Source organism: Rhodofomes roseus, assembly GCF_022264815.1.
Source record: "Rhodofomes roseus strain CIRM-BRFM 1785 chromosome Unknown C8Q71scaffold_4, whole genome shotgun sequence".
In the NCBI taxonomy this organism is placed as follows: Eukaryota; Fungi; Basidiomycota; class Agaricomycetes; order Polyporales; family Fomitopsidaceae; genus Rhodofomes; species Rhodofomes roseus.
This window is the reverse complement of record NW_025952960.1, coordinates 1,310,912-1,324,938: the sequence shown is the minus strand read 5'-3', so window position 1 is coordinate 1,324,938 and position 14,027 is coordinate 1,310,912. Positions and strand designations below refer to the sequence as shown.

The window sequence follows — 14,027 nt, the reverse complement described above, 5'->3', positions numbered from 1 at the left end:
AATTGAGGACCCGCCATCCCTCGCAGCAATCGTCTTAGCTTGTCAACTTGAACGCTCCTACCGAGATGTCTCAGTAAGTATTCTCAATGATTTTCCAGCTTCCACTAATCCGCCTCCAGCGTCGAGCTGAAACCCCTCGTCTTCATCGCATCCGGGTTCTACATCCGGACTCGCGGGATGAGCGCATCCCCTTCCGATTTTTGGGTTCCCTGCGTAATTGCCATTATTGAGCACCGCGCTCGAAAGTGTTCGTATCATCCCCTTCGTTCCTATAACTGCGGCCGTCGATATTCATTTGTCATCGTCATAGACTCTCTCTACATCGTCGATGGCTTCGTTAGAGGCCGGTCGTTCGTCTCGCCATTCAAGGTCTCTTGGAAGAGCGTCACCGTTCAAGTATGTCCAGCTTCCGTTATTGCGAATCAGCGTAGTAGCTCATGTATTGCAGGATTCTGCAGTTCTGGCATGGTGGGACGGGACGTACCTGCACCAGTTCGTCCTTGGCGGTTCGAACGACCCTACGGTAACCTTCGTGGGCCTGGCACAAGCTTTCATGACAGGCATGCACTTCGCTCATCAAGCCCGGAAAGCTCTCGAAGAGCGACTGATGGCCTGCTTCCAAGCTGTGCCATCCAGCCTTCCCTCTCAAAGTGGCCAATTCTTTCTGACTCTTGCCAGGCTCATCGCCGAGCTCAATCAACAAATGGACGTCGACGACGACTAGCCCACGACGCAAGCGATCGGTGTCATCTCGCTTTCTGTTATACAACGACGACTAGCCCATGACGCGATCAGTATTGTCATCTCGCTTTCCGTTACACATGTCATACTTCTCACATCCTCGTCCCTTGTTACGCGATTGTTGGTCTTCTCCGTACTCGTTTGCCCCCTGCGTTCAATATGTATCACCCTCTATAGATCGGTAACATCATCTCGCTTTCCGTAACACATGCCATTCTTCTGAAGTCCTCGTCCCTAATCATACGATTTTTGGTCTTTGCCGTAGTTGTTAAATGTGTACCACTCTCTATGCCCAGTCCGCCCGCAATTAGTACTGGGCAGTGCATCACCGCCGTGTACACAGCCTGAGCTTGGTATCGATCCGTACGATGTCTGGAAAGACGACTCCCGCATTCCGCAATCGCGCGTTCTAGATTCTCCGCGTGGCTTGCAGTCGCGCGCAATATCATGGCCACCCTACGCGACGCGCAGGAGCGGGCCCGGGGCTGTGTTACGATGTGCACAGCAGCAGTGGCAGTCGTTGTGTTCGACCTGAGTGTGCATAGCAGTACGATGGTCAGCGCAGTCAATGTCGAGGAGCAAACTCTTACCGTCGTAGCTGAAGGTCGCGCTCGTGCCGTGGCGGACTATTACGTCCGAGTCAGTTGAGTCAATGAGGAGCGTGCAAGATCGTACGAACGATCGCACGTTCCCAGATATCCTGAGTACCCAGTTGTCGACGACCGACATATCTGCGTCCCACCGCCTTGATGTCCCGCTTATGCGTGCAGCGCTCGAAGTTCTCCTGCGATTTGTGTGCGGTTAGTAGGTCGCACATGACGGTCTAGAGTGTGTGTTTCGTAGGTAGAGGGATCGTCTTCCAAATGGGGATGCCGCACGCTGCAGCGGCGTGCGAGTTGAAGTGTGAAGATCGAGATGATAGGAGCGAAAGTGGACGAACGCGACGGGGCACACCGTGTGTTCTGGCGTGGTACGGTTTTGTACGAATTGGCCCGCGAGCATGGCCGGTCGTGGCGTCGGCGTCGGCGAGGACCTGTACAGTGGATCGACGCTCGCGGATGGCGTGTAGGCAGGTGTAGGTCGCAAGAGTGAGATGTATAGACGCCGCCGTGAGCTTGTCATCTCAGATCCAGAGCGCTTGCTTCGGTGGGCGCTTGAGCCTCGAGGAGACAACTTGGCCATGCATAGCTCAGAGCCTGCATGGAGGCGAAGGTGAGAAGACAGATTAAGCGAGAAAGACGCAAGACGGACAGTTTGAGGGGAGCCTGGCGTGTGTAGAGACTGCCACGAGTTGAACGAACGGATGGACATGAGACGAGAACGGGCGAGGAAGCTGCTAGGAATGTGGCGCCTCGTCAATCCGTGCGCAGCTGTACGTAACATGAGTTGTTATCCTCCCGCGCTGAATGGATGATGCTACGCGAATGCTTATCGACATAGTGCGCGGCGGCCTCGCATTCAATCTCGGGATGGCCTGGGCACGGTTTCGCTGAAGTCGCCCGATGGTGAGCGCTCAAGCGCTCGTCAGATCTAGGCGCTTCGTTCTTCTCGCGTCTGCGGGGCGATAATGGGTGCCTCATGGTTCAATACCCTGAGCCCCCAGCCTCGAATCAGTAGTTGCGACTACTTTTGAAAGGCAATCTCATTGGCCATGAGCTTCGATTCGGTGGTCAAATGCATGACTGATAGAGCATGCACCATCAATGAATCGGGCATCCCAAATCGGGACAGGCACGCCTTGCCTACTATGGGCAATTGGTACCACGCTTGTAGCGACAATACGACCCATATGGTCTCGACGCGACTGCCCCCGACTCCTACGCGAGCACTCAACCTGCCTACGTACCTTCCAAGTCTCTCTCCCATCGGTAAGTGTTCTGTTGCAGATAGTATTACTACTGACCAGAACATGTACAGATGGCGCCGAACTCAACAAGCCGTGAGCTCTGTGTACCGATGGCGACGAACGATACATCAACAAGCCGTGAGCTCCGACAAGGACGTCTAGAGGCTTTAAATCGTGCGTCAGTTAAACAAAACATATATTTGATAGGCTCATGGCAGGCCCCTTGTGAAGGTGTACCACGAGCACAGCTCAGTGAGCGCGTCATCGCAACGGAGGACCGCCTACAAGAGAAGGAGGCTGAATGCCGCTATCTCTTCCATATGGTCATCCACATCAGCGAGCAAAGCCGCAAGCTGGGGCTTACCGGGGCGTTGGAGTAACCGTCCCCGGGCCATCAAAGGCCAGAGTTGCTTTGGACCCATGTTTTCTTGTTGTCGCTCAGTCGCTTTGGAAATTGCTTTTACGCTGCTCGTACATCCCTTGCTCGCTAGAGCAAGGCTCTCCCAGGTCGAAATTGTTGCTTCCGCTTTTCATCCGCCATCAAAGGCCAGAGTTGCTTTGGACTCATGTTTTCTTGTTGTCGCTCAGTCGCTTTGGAAATTACTTTTACGCTGCTCGTACATATATGATACTATAGAATAAGAAGGACTTGGTGCTCACCGCATACGAAGGCACCACTCATTCTCACTGATCAGAACTTCGGCGATTTCAGCGATGGGCTCTGATGGCTGCTGAAACTCCAGTTCCACATTCCGTCAGCGTATCAGATGTGAGCATCGCCGGCCGCATTTCACAAGGTCGGGTGAATGGCTGCGATTGCGCCGTTAGACAGCGTTAGCATCGCATTAGATATCTCACCGCCGTCACAGCGCCGTTAGCATATCAGCATGAGTTAGCAAATGTGTAGATATGACTGCCTTTTTACGATCTGTAGCCCATGTCAATATGTACAGAATCTACTACGAATACAGCACACAATGGTATGATATTGCTAGCCCACTCGTCTTCTCACTCATCAGCCTACCCATCCACCCGTCATTCGTCCGCACATCCACTAATACTGTGCAGTCTCTCAGCACTCCGCTCATCTTACTCGGCGTCCCATTCCCACTTCCGTTCCCCTGATCATGAGACGTGCGCACCCAACATCAAACGCTTCAGCACGCTCGGCGTGCTCGTCAGAGGCTCGAAGCGGTCGACCGCCGTCGGCGGTGCGCGGGAGGCTGCCATCGCGGGCGCATGGCGCTTCGCGAGCGTAGGCGAGGCTGTCGATAGGTTGCCCTGTTTCTTGCTGGAGGACGCGAGTTGCGATGGGGTCTGCGGCGGCTGGGAAGAGTGTGCTTCGTGGACGAGCTGCAGGGCGACTCGGAGCGAGGCTCGCCGGGTGGGATTGCGCTTGAAGGTCGGGACTCGCTGCAGACGCATTCGCGTTCTCTGGTGCGGGAGGCTTGTCTGTGCCCGTCTTGGGAGGCGGGGCCGGCATGGAAGAGTCTTCGCCAGTCTCTGACGCTTCCGCATACACCGATTTGTCTGCGTCCTGCTGCCGATCGACCGCCTGCGGGATGATTGACGTGCCTACCTTGTTGATAGCTTCTTCCACATCACCCGCACCGCTGCTCTCCGCGCCACCTCCCTTCAACACCGGGCTGCCCTCCACCATGGGCAGGCTCAACTTCTTGCTCGCCCTCCGAAAGGTGCGCCTTCCCTTGAAAACTGCCACGGTTCCGCCGCTAGACGCTTCGGGATGCCGCCTCGTAGATGTGGGTAGAGCTGGGGGGCGCTGCGGCTGGGCCGGGCGCGTTGGAGCTGGGGGGCGTGCCAAACGCGATGTTTCCCTTCCGTTTCCCCGCGATGATGCCTGATATATTATTCCGCGTCTTCACGTCCGGTGTCTTCGCGTGCATGGCTGCTGTGGGCGTGAGCATCCTCTGCCTCGGGGGCTCGTCACGGGTAAGCAGGCGCGTTCGCGCATGCTCTGGGAGTCGTCGCGGAAGGTCTTGGCAGATTGTCCGTGTGTTGACGACCTGAGGAATGGTAGAGTCAGACGGAGTGGTGGAAGGGCGCGAGGTTCTGCAGGTAGAGTACCAAAGAGCACTGACCTGTTCGAAGGCGGAGGTGTGTGAAGTGGCACGCTGCTTGGCGGCGACTCGGACATGTTCGTGTGCAGACGGTGAGGATGGGCGTAGTCGAAGACGTGCCCGCGGGACTGCAAGCCTGGCTCAGGTGTTGATGATGATGATGAACTCAGCTGGCTCAGGTGTTGCCAGCAGAGTGAGGCTAGTAACAACCGTTTGACGGCGGGGGCGCTGCACTCGTGTTAAGTGTGACTGGTGCTTGCCCTAAACTGCCGGAGCGCTCGCCGGGCGTGGACTTGCTCCTCCTCAGCTCTGATGCTGATAAGTTATGTAGGCTGCGACACGTGCGCGCGAAGCGGAGGGCGGTCCATCGTCATAAAACCTCCTGAGCTACTAAGTTATGTAGGTAGGACTTCGGCGGCGGACGCTATGCGTCGTAGGTCGTAAATATTTGGGAGACACGCAGTATCTAACATCATTTCCTCCCCATCAGATGCCCGATGAGTACACCTAGCACGATCCCGGCCAGGGCGGGCGCGGCATACGCTGCTGCATTCTGGTCGGGAAAAATGACGAGGCCCCGGGTAACGTCCTCGCTGCTATGATGCAACGTGAGAGCATCGTGACTTTTTGCAGCGGTTGAGGATAGAGGCAGCCGGTCAAGAGCACCCTCCAAGACCTTGATTTCCTCATGGTCGACGAGTTGCTCTATGCCCTGTCGGGCGGAGACTTCAGAGAAGGAGGCAAGACAGTCGTAGAATGCCGAATCTGTCTTGAATTGGGCATAATACCATCTGCCTCCAGTCGTCCATTTGATCGTTCGAAGGATCTGTGAGAACGAAAGTGAGCGATGGGCACAAGATCAACTTGAATGAAAGGTCCTACCTGGAATGCGACAATCCTAGTGTCGCTCCCGAGGATCACGTACTTGAAGAAGTCTTCCAGGTCGCTACCACGGCCGACGATGACATCTTGTAGCGTCAATGTGCCAGATACTATCTGAGCGACGGCGTAACGTGTAATCTACAAGACGAACTCACATCGACCAGACGGAAGTTGCGCAAACACTTGTTTGGACGGACACGGATCTCCCTTGTGTGGCAACGCAGACTCAGCGCCGTCGAGGTCGAGGTCTTCGACTTCTGCGGCTAGCAAGATGCGAAATTTGCGTCTGATTCGCACCGTTAGTCGTGGAGCAGAGGGAAAGCACGAAGAAACGTACGGGACCACCGACGCCTTCACGTCCGGATCCATTGCCGCTACCGTCAAGTCGAGGTTCAGGGAGCTTACGAGTAGTGCTGCTGTCGGAACAAAGTGGGAAGACACGACTTCCAGATGCCTGAAATACTAGGGCACTGAGATGGACGCACGCGTGAATTTATGAACGGCGAATTGGCAGAAGCTCGCACTTCACACCGTGATGTTGTACCGAGATGTGCCCTACCACGTTTCCTCAGAAGCAACATAGCGGAGAAGACGGCTACCTGTGACGCTAGTTCGTGTGCGGTCTGGCGATCAGCTGAGACTGGTATGGCTCAGGCTCGCTCTTTGGACTTACGAAAATGAGCCGCTTGTCGTCAGCGTTCTAGAATCTCATTTGTTGTTGCAGGCGACGAGGCAAGAATACAGACTGCGGATGATCGCATCCAAATGGCATCAGGACCTTGCCCTGGCGGCAGCGCTTGATCGGAGCGAATTAGGAGGAGGAGGGTCGAGGGTAAGGCGTTGGGTAGGCGTGTTGAATCATGATCTCCCCCGCTATCGGCCGGTTCACGTGGCTAAATGGACTCCTCCTCCCCCGATTCGGTTGTGTTGCTGACGCCTACAAGGGAAGGAGCCCGGGCCGCCGGCCTCCGACTTGGCCCCGACTCGCCACCGCTCGCCATGAATCTTGTACTCTCGAGTGTAGGGCAGGGATCAGGGGGGCTGGGGGTCATGTAGCGAGTAGTATTTGGTAGTCTAGTACGTAGCCCTATGGCCTGTGATGTTGTACCTAGTGAGCGCTGTCGCCGTCAAGAAGTCGGTGCGCACGTGCGTTATCGGCCGGTGGCTAAATGGACCCCCCTCTTCCTCCTCCTCCTCCTCGAGTCGCCGTGTATGTACTCCTAGACCCGGGCGGAGTCAATACATAGTCCCGCTGCACGTACATCGCGTCGCCTTGTGCACATTCTAAGCATGCACCTTCAAATCGAGGACCGCCGCAAGCGCTCGTTCTCACAAGGTGGTTAGACAACAAATGAATCGCTATCGATGCAATTATGAGCATAGAGTCGGCGCGCACTGGCGATCCACGGGGAAATTTCCCGCTGGCCCCACGTTGTTTCGGCAATGTTGTGCCTCCTGGCCGGCGGACGACGCGCGCAGCCACCCTGTCGGAGTCTCGGTCATTCCAACTGCAGGAATTCACGCACGTAGCTGCATAGAAATATACGATACAACGCATGATACATACAAGGGTGAAAACATGGTGGATTGAGGAGAGAGTGTATGGGAAAGTGGCGATTTGTACGTTGGGATTGTGAATTGTTGTATAATGACTGGGAGCCTGAGCACATAGAATCATTCACCGGTTGCCCGTCAGATGAGCGCATACCATGACCATGCTACGTCCTACGGAGCTCAACCAGCGCCCTGAACAACTGTGCCACCGCGGCATCCCACTTCACCGAGCGCATGCGCCCCATGTGATACATGAGTTCAGCAAGGTGACGACCGGCGTACTGGAAATCCGGTGCTACCTCCATCCGTGTTTCCGCCTTCTTCTCCAGATCGGCCAGTCGGCGCTCGCTCTCGTCGAGAATCGCGAATATCGCGCGCGTCGAGGAGTGAAGCGCATCGATGTCAAACCGCGCCAAGTCGAGCCCAAGCAACAGATCGCGGCAGCGAGCATCGTCGGGGCTGTTAGGGTGCAAAACCTTGCGCAGACCTGCTCTGCCGAGGGGTCGGGGCCAACAATGACCCATCGTGTACTGTTCGAGGTGAACGAGGTCGCTGGACAGCGCAAGGAGAGTCTGTGTCGCAATGAACGTTTGCATGGACAACGGGGAAAGCGATGATCGAATGCCATCTCGGACGGCCTGGAACAGCTGAGCAACGAGCCATCGTGGCGCCGGATAAAGTACACGACCAGTATAAGAGGATGCGGCAGCTTGGATGCGATTCATTGCGGAGAACGCGGCCTGGCTGACGTCCTCTGCTCTGAAACAGGGCTCTTAGGACGGCGAACATCCCATGAAAAGCGACTGGGCACTTACCCCCTCGCTACGGCAGCTACATCTTGTCCGAGGTCGAGGACTAGCAGCGTGACGTTGCGACTGGTAGAGAGTAGTCGTTCTGACCCATTCTTCATCCATGCACGTTCGACTGAGTCGAGGAGAGTATCGGAGGTGCGGTGGAGCTTCCATATGACGGCTTGAAGGCGAACAACGGCATCCAGGTGCTCCGAAGTCTGATTCGCTATCCCTGCGATCATCGAGCCCTGTATGCCGACCAGCTCCGTGTAGTCGTCCCAGGTAACGGAGCTCACTCCATCCGGGACACGACGACAAGCTGGGATTACCAGCGTCGCCGTAGGGAGTGTGCAAAGCCTGACAGGAAGCGTAGGCTGAACGACGAGCGAGTAGGCGTCGCTGCCAATGAGCATCGTGTAGAGAGGGTGAATGAGCGTGGATACATAGGCAGCAGCGTAGCATTGAACGTCCGAGCGAGAAAGGATATATAAGGCGATGCCAGCGACGCAGAGGGACACCTATACAACTTCGGTGAGTATTCTGCGCCGAAGAGGCTCGGACGAGGCACATACCAGCCGGGTACATCCGTTAGAAGATATCCCAGTCCGCACTGACTTCGGCGGATACTGCGTTGGATGAGCGGTAGCACCTCTCTCGATCTTCGTTTTGTCTGTAGGGATTGAAATAAAGGCATCGAACGGTGAACACCGGGAGCGTCACTAAGAATCAGTTGTCATTACCAGGAGAGCCACTGCTCGCAAGATCGGCTGTCTTGAAGTCGTCAGGAGCCCCGCGGGCAGTCCCGCTCATCGCGTCAGTATGACTTGTGTCGACTTGAGTCTCGGATCGGCGGAGGCGAGCAGACCTTCTGGGAGTACTGGAAGAGAGCGAAGTACTGTCCGACATGGTGATCGTAAGGACAACGGTTGCAGAGACGAGGGCGGTGCGTCGGCGTCGCGGCTACATCGCTTATGCCAATTAACATATACGGTGTCAATTGTACGCGACAGCTCGGCCAAGGCTCATGGCAAGTTCCTTGCGTTCTCCAACGACGAAACAATGTGTTCGACCACGCCTCAGGCTTCTAGACGGGAAAAACGGTCAAGCTGAGCCTTCATTTCTGTCAATTTCCAATCAAGACTAAGCTTCCATTCTACGCAAGGTTCCAGACATTGTGTAGGTCCGGCACGACAAAGGGTTGGCCGCTGGCAGTGAAACACCATTGGCTGGTAAGACAAAGGAGAACGGGACTCCGATGAGATCGTTGGCCAGAAGAACAGCAGGTGACGACTTACCTGTGATATAGAATACAGCCATGAGGCCTTTGCAGCGCATCCAGTTACTTTCGCGACGGCCCTTGGGGCGCATTCAATGGCTTCGCGAGGCATGATGAACACTTTCCCTAGCTTGGCACTGGGAGCATTTAATCATCGGCGGAGGGGACTGGGATAATTTTCAATGAGGCAACCACGTTCTGAGAGCTTACAGTGAGGCGTCGTGGCATTGGAGTCAGCGGTGACAGGACATAGGCGATCCTTGAGGGCGTTCCGATGCATCCGAATCCGGAAGACTTCAGCGCTTCAGCCATGATCGCAGATGAACGGACGGATCGGAGCGAGATCTCAGATCTCAGATGTAGTCGAGGCTGGTCCAGGTCTGCGATTTAGGTGAAGACTTGGTCGCGAAGTACGCGGCGAGCTCGATTGATATCACGATGTGACCAGGTATATAGGACTAATTAGACTCGTGGCGATACGTTATTAACGTTATTACTACATGTTCACCGTCGGAGCGTGCGCAGGATAAGAAAAAGTGAGACAAGGGACTCAGAGGCGGAAGTCCGGGGTACGTTCTACTTGTATATTGTACATCAAGTCGACATCGAAATCGGGGCGCAAGACACAGAAGAGTGTTACTGTTGACACATGGATGGCGAATCAACGACCAGTACAGGTAATAGCGGCGACATCGAGAAACTCACGACGGTTATGGAGTTGTAGAGGCTATCCAGGATGTAGGAGATCCTGCTCAACTCCTCGCGAAGCTCGAGCCGCAGTTGTTCTACCTCGGCATGGATGTCCGACGTACGGTCTCGCAATTTGCGCAGCGTACCCTCGTGGGAGTGGATGCGGTCATGCTGAACCTGATTGCGTCGATGCAGGGCTTGCTTCGACGCGCGAAGACGCTCTCGCTCCCCGTCGATGATGACTCGCTCTTCTTGAAGCTGAGCCGCCTTTCTGTGCAGTCGTTCCGTTCAGATGCGACGGGGCATTTCAAAGAAAAAAATCGAATTCACCTGCGGATCAGATTCCAGAACAACTTAGGGTTATACTCCGGTTCTCCGAACTTCAGTTGAACCCGGACGAGGTCAGTAGTAGGTCGAAACGGTTCTCTGCATAGATGACAGTGCGAGAAGAGGGGCGTGTTACGGATTTGCTCCAGGCAATCCGTGCACATGACATGACCTGCAGAGTCTCAGTAAAAGATGGTCACGCTGCACGCAGCATAGAGAACACACTCACCGCACGTCTTGATGGCAATCAAGGCAGGCCCATCTGTCGCGAGAGAGACCAAGCAGATGGGGCAAGTCGTGAGCATGATTCTCCTCGGACGACGCGACTCACACCTCGTCCTGGGCCCACTGGCATCTTGTCTTACGCCGTGTATGTATACGCCTACGACGCACAAAGGGACACGGAATGAGAGTTTCGTAGGGCGCCATGTGTTCTCGAATCGAGCGGCGCATCTGCAGCAGAGGTCATTGTCTGCAGTGGGGGACAAAGTCGAACACACGCTAGATTATCCCCAGTGGCAAGTACTAGTCCCGTCGGCGTTGTGGGAATGCGTCTTGATGAGTCGATGTGACTTGATGTCGATGTGACCACCCGGATCAGTCAGATCCCCGATTTACTTCCGGGCTCCGCGATTCGGTGCCAATTAATTAAACGAATGTGAAGCATCGCAGACGAGCTTCGCGGCGGCGGCGTGCACGCCATGAGCTGGTACACGAAGTGCGGACCGCAAGGTTGCGGGAGGCGAGGTGCGCACAAATCAGATCGTGCCCTCCTCATGAGGCAGGTACGCCCACATTAGATCCTGACCGTCTGCATGAGGCAGTTACGCCCACACTAGACCCTGACTCCCTCCGGGCCCTCCGTGACATGAGGCAGGTATCCCCATTTCGATCTTGACCCTCTACACGAGGTAGGTACGCCCACATTCAATGCTTCCCAAGGTGCCCGCGAGACTTGAAGGTAGTCACCGTCTTGTAACTTTTCAATTTCCCCACCGCGACAATGGCCTCTACCGCCTACGTGCCTGTCCTCACGCTCAAGAACGGGCATTCAGACACTGTCAACGTCGTCGCTTTCTCTCCGGAAGGTCAATACCTCGCAAGCGGAGGTGATGACCATGCCGTTATCATTTGGGACATCCTCGAAGGCGAACAAGTGCTTCGCCTTCCGTTTGAGAGCACCGTCGACACCCTTGTCTGGCATCCCGTGCAAAAGGATACTATCATCGTCGGATGTTCGAGCGGGGCCTTGCAGCAAGTATGCTACTTAAATTTGGTGTGTGTCCTATGGAATATGCGCTACGTCTCAAGAGACTTACTCTGGATCACAGTTGCGTTGCGAAACCTACGACGTTCATCTCGGCGTACGGTCGCATATATACTCGTTGGACTATGGCTCCGCGACGTCGTGCCTTGCAGTTGCCATTGGCCCGGGAGTATACGTAGCCCGAGAATCTCAGCCTAGTAAGATGTCTGCCGTGCCTGACATCATGTACGTCGCTGAATTCTTATAGATAGATACACGGGGACGGTACGGCTGCCTCCTCCGATCGCGGGGTCCAAAGCGGAGGATTCGCGAGATCGCGCTGTCGCTCTGAGGTTTGAGAGGTCTGGGACGAGGCTCGTCGTGAGCTACCTAACTCATGGAATCATGTATGTATCCGCTCAGTTGTTCCATTGCTGAAAACTCTGACGTTGATCCGCTCGTCATAAGTTGCTGGGATGTGCACGCTCGCCGATCGCTATGGCGTATAACACCCCCTGAGATATATCCCGCAATGTGAGCTCTTTCTCTGATTACCTATGTCTTCCGAGCTGATCTTCGTCAGAGGACATTCGGCCATCAACAAGAAATTCCGATTCATTGCAGTCCACAACTTCAAAGATGGCGTGCATCTCTATTCTCTTGGAGCCGAACAGAAGCCTCTGCGACACTACAAGTTCGATGTCGAGCCGATTCCGGACGTGCTCTTACAGGTGTCCTTCATCCATGGCGGGCAGGCGATCGTATGCGGTACTACGACCGGGAATGTCTGTATATGGCAAACGACGACCGGAGAATTATATCAGACGCTAGCGCATCAAGGTAAGCTGTATGCGTGATCGTCCAGATTCCGTGGATTCATGCGTCGCGACTCAGGAGACATAATCATGGCGGTGGCGGTTGGTACTCATACGCTGCGTCTACTTCTACTACTCATATCCCTGTCTCAGGGATGCCAAACGACGGACGACACGTGCTATCTGGCCACAGGCTCTGCAGGGAAGGGTCGCGATACGTATATCACGATTTGGCGTGCTAGAATAGGTAGGCTATTGTCAGCGTTTGTTGGCACGGGTTCGCTCATGAGTTACTAGCTGGACTCGGACCGCAGCAGGTACGCGAATCGGCTTCGGCGGCATTGTTCCGAAAGTTCGCTGTGCGCGTCTGTATACCTCTCCACGTCACTTGTCTATTAACCTTGGGCTAGCCAGAGCGCCTCTTGCCTACCACCGATGAGCTGCAGAGCGCCATACGCATACTCGCTATCCTGGTAATAGCTCTCGGGCTGCTATTGGCTTTTTTCAAAGTGGGCATACTCGTCCCGTGGCGGCAGTGGGGTAACGCCGTAATCCAAACTGTGAGTCTTCATTGGATGATTGCCGAATGTGCTGCACACACGTATCTATATCAGGTTGCCTTCGCATGGTCTATGCTATCCCGCTGCTTGATCTGGACTCTGCGCAGAGTGATTGATTTTTATCAAGTCGGCATACAAGTGGTGCACGGAGTCATCGGATTCGCGTTGGAGTGCGTGAGGGCGCAGGCTCTGAAGGCTCTTGGGCTTCCGGTGGATATTTTGGAGAGGCTACCTGTGCCTCAGTAGGATGCCTCCGGGTATCACGATTCTCACTCTTGCTATAAACATGTATATTGCCAATTTATTTGTGTAACGCAGAGTGCGCGGCATTACCTGGATGCAGTACGATGGCGGCCCTGAGGCGCCTCCGGAGGCATCCAACGTCAGTTCTTGCGTGCTCCCACCAGGCTCGAACTGGATGCGCTCCTCTGTATCTCTAGCGACGATTCTGTGGACCCAGCGGTCCGACATTCTTTCCAACGTCTCCAAGGCTGCCAAGTTCCAGTCAATCGGCGAACCGCAAGCGCAACGCGAGCGTCATCACGTGACATCAGATAGAAGAGGACGTGCCACTGCCAGTGGCCAAATGAATCGGAATCCCTCCTTCTTCGTCGCTCCCTCGCATTGTGCGATTGATTATGAGTATGAGCCGGGACTACAACGAAGGATCGAACCCTACGATGACGGCAGCCGGGGGAGGTCGAGTACCCTCTCTTCAGAATCATATCCGACGTGACGCAACTAGGAACTCTTGAGGAGCCGAATGGAGGCTGCAGATTCAATACACGTTACAAGTGTGCGGTGCTCCGAGTCGATACATACTCACCTCCGTAGCCAAAGCTACTCGGGCCGACACGTGCAATCTGACTTCCACATGTACACCACGACTCTGTCATGATTCCGGCGCTATTCTAATTAAATATCTCCTTGTGCAGCGTTCATTGTCCCATGCAACCGCGGTCAAATAAGCGACCCTGGTGATTAGGTGAGTGCATACTTCACCTTCGCCTTTCAGCCTGACGCACCATTACCATGGCAGACGCAGCGAACGCGGCTCCTTCGACTTCGCAGCTGCCTCCTCCCGAGGAGCCTCCTCCCGTTGTGGGTGTGAAGCGACAGAGGGTAGAGGACCGTCGCGCGACGCAGCAACTCGTAGACAAAGACGGTAACACGATTGTTCGACCAACTTCCCCTCGTCGCAGGCCCAAGGTCGAGATCCGT

At 55.1% G+C, this 14,027-nt stretch overlaps 5 protein-coding genes across 5 annotated transcripts; 3 read left to right on the top strand and 2 right to left on the bottom strand.

Annotated features, from left to right (window-relative positions):
* Window positions 1-65: 65 nt before the first annotated feature.
* Window positions 66-724, top strand: C8Q71DRAFT_721377 (uncharacterized protein; the record flags this gene model as incomplete). The annotated part of the gene is made up of 4 exons (XM_047921444.1): window positions 66-73; window positions 120-247; window positions 311-396; window positions 449-724. 4 exons carry the CDS (start codon window positions 66-68, stop codon window positions 722-724), a joined length of 498 nt encoding a protein of 165 aa, XP_047782409.1.
* Window positions 725-1,188: 464 nt separating this feature from the next.
* On the top strand, window positions 1,189-2,967 carry C8Q71DRAFT_721376 (uncharacterized protein; the record flags this gene model as incomplete). Its single annotated transcript, XM_047921443.1, has 8 exons — window positions 1,189-1,296; window positions 1,340-1,541; window positions 1,585-1,721; window positions 1,811-1,953; window positions 2,182-2,246; window positions 2,431-2,609; window positions 2,659-2,761; window positions 2,795-2,967. The coding sequence occupies 8 exons, from the start codon at window positions 1,189-1,191 to the stop codon at window positions 2,965-2,967; spliced, it is 1,110 nt and encodes a 369-aa protein (XP_047782408.1).
* A 704-nt stretch (window positions 2,968-3,671) lies between these two features.
* C8Q71DRAFT_721375 (uncharacterized protein) lies at window positions 3,672-8,798 on the bottom strand (the record flags this gene model as incomplete). The annotated part of the gene is made up of 16 exons (XM_047921442.1): window positions 3,672-4,292; window positions 4,324-4,611; window positions 4,687-4,793; window positions 4,876-4,980; window positions 5,173-5,491; window positions 5,548-5,657; window positions 5,703-5,833; window positions 5,885-6,009; window positions 6,033-6,146; window positions 6,221-6,247; window positions 6,944-7,055; window positions 7,115-7,207; window positions 7,270-7,860; window positions 7,917-8,410; window positions 8,465-8,562; window positions 8,633-8,798. The coding sequence occupies 16 exons, from the start codon at window positions 8,796-8,798 to the stop codon at window positions 3,672-3,674; spliced, it is 3,501 nt and encodes a 1,166-aa protein (XP_047782407.1).
* A 723-nt stretch (window positions 8,799-9,521) lies between these two features.
* C8Q71DRAFT_721374 (uncharacterized protein) lies at window positions 9,522-10,490 on the bottom strand (the record flags this gene model as incomplete). Its single annotated transcript, XM_047921441.1, has 4 exons — window positions 9,522-9,626; window positions 9,874-10,129; window positions 10,189-10,357; window positions 10,415-10,490. The coding sequence occupies 4 exons, from the start codon at window positions 10,488-10,490 to the stop codon at window positions 9,522-9,524; spliced, it is 606 nt and encodes a 201-aa protein (XP_047782406.1).
* A 698-nt stretch (window positions 10,491-11,188) lies between these two features.
* On the top strand, window positions 11,189-12,288 carry C8Q71DRAFT_794937 (WD40-repeat-containing domain protein; the record flags this gene model as incomplete). The annotated part of the gene is made up of 5 exons (XM_047925573.1): window positions 11,189-11,461; window positions 11,517-11,649; window positions 11,700-11,838; window positions 11,900-11,965; window positions 12,015-12,288. 5 exons carry the CDS (start codon window positions 11,189-11,191, stop codon window positions 12,286-12,288), a joined length of 885 nt encoding a protein of 294 aa, XP_047782405.1.
* Window positions 12,289-14,027: the final 1,739 nt, after the last annotated feature.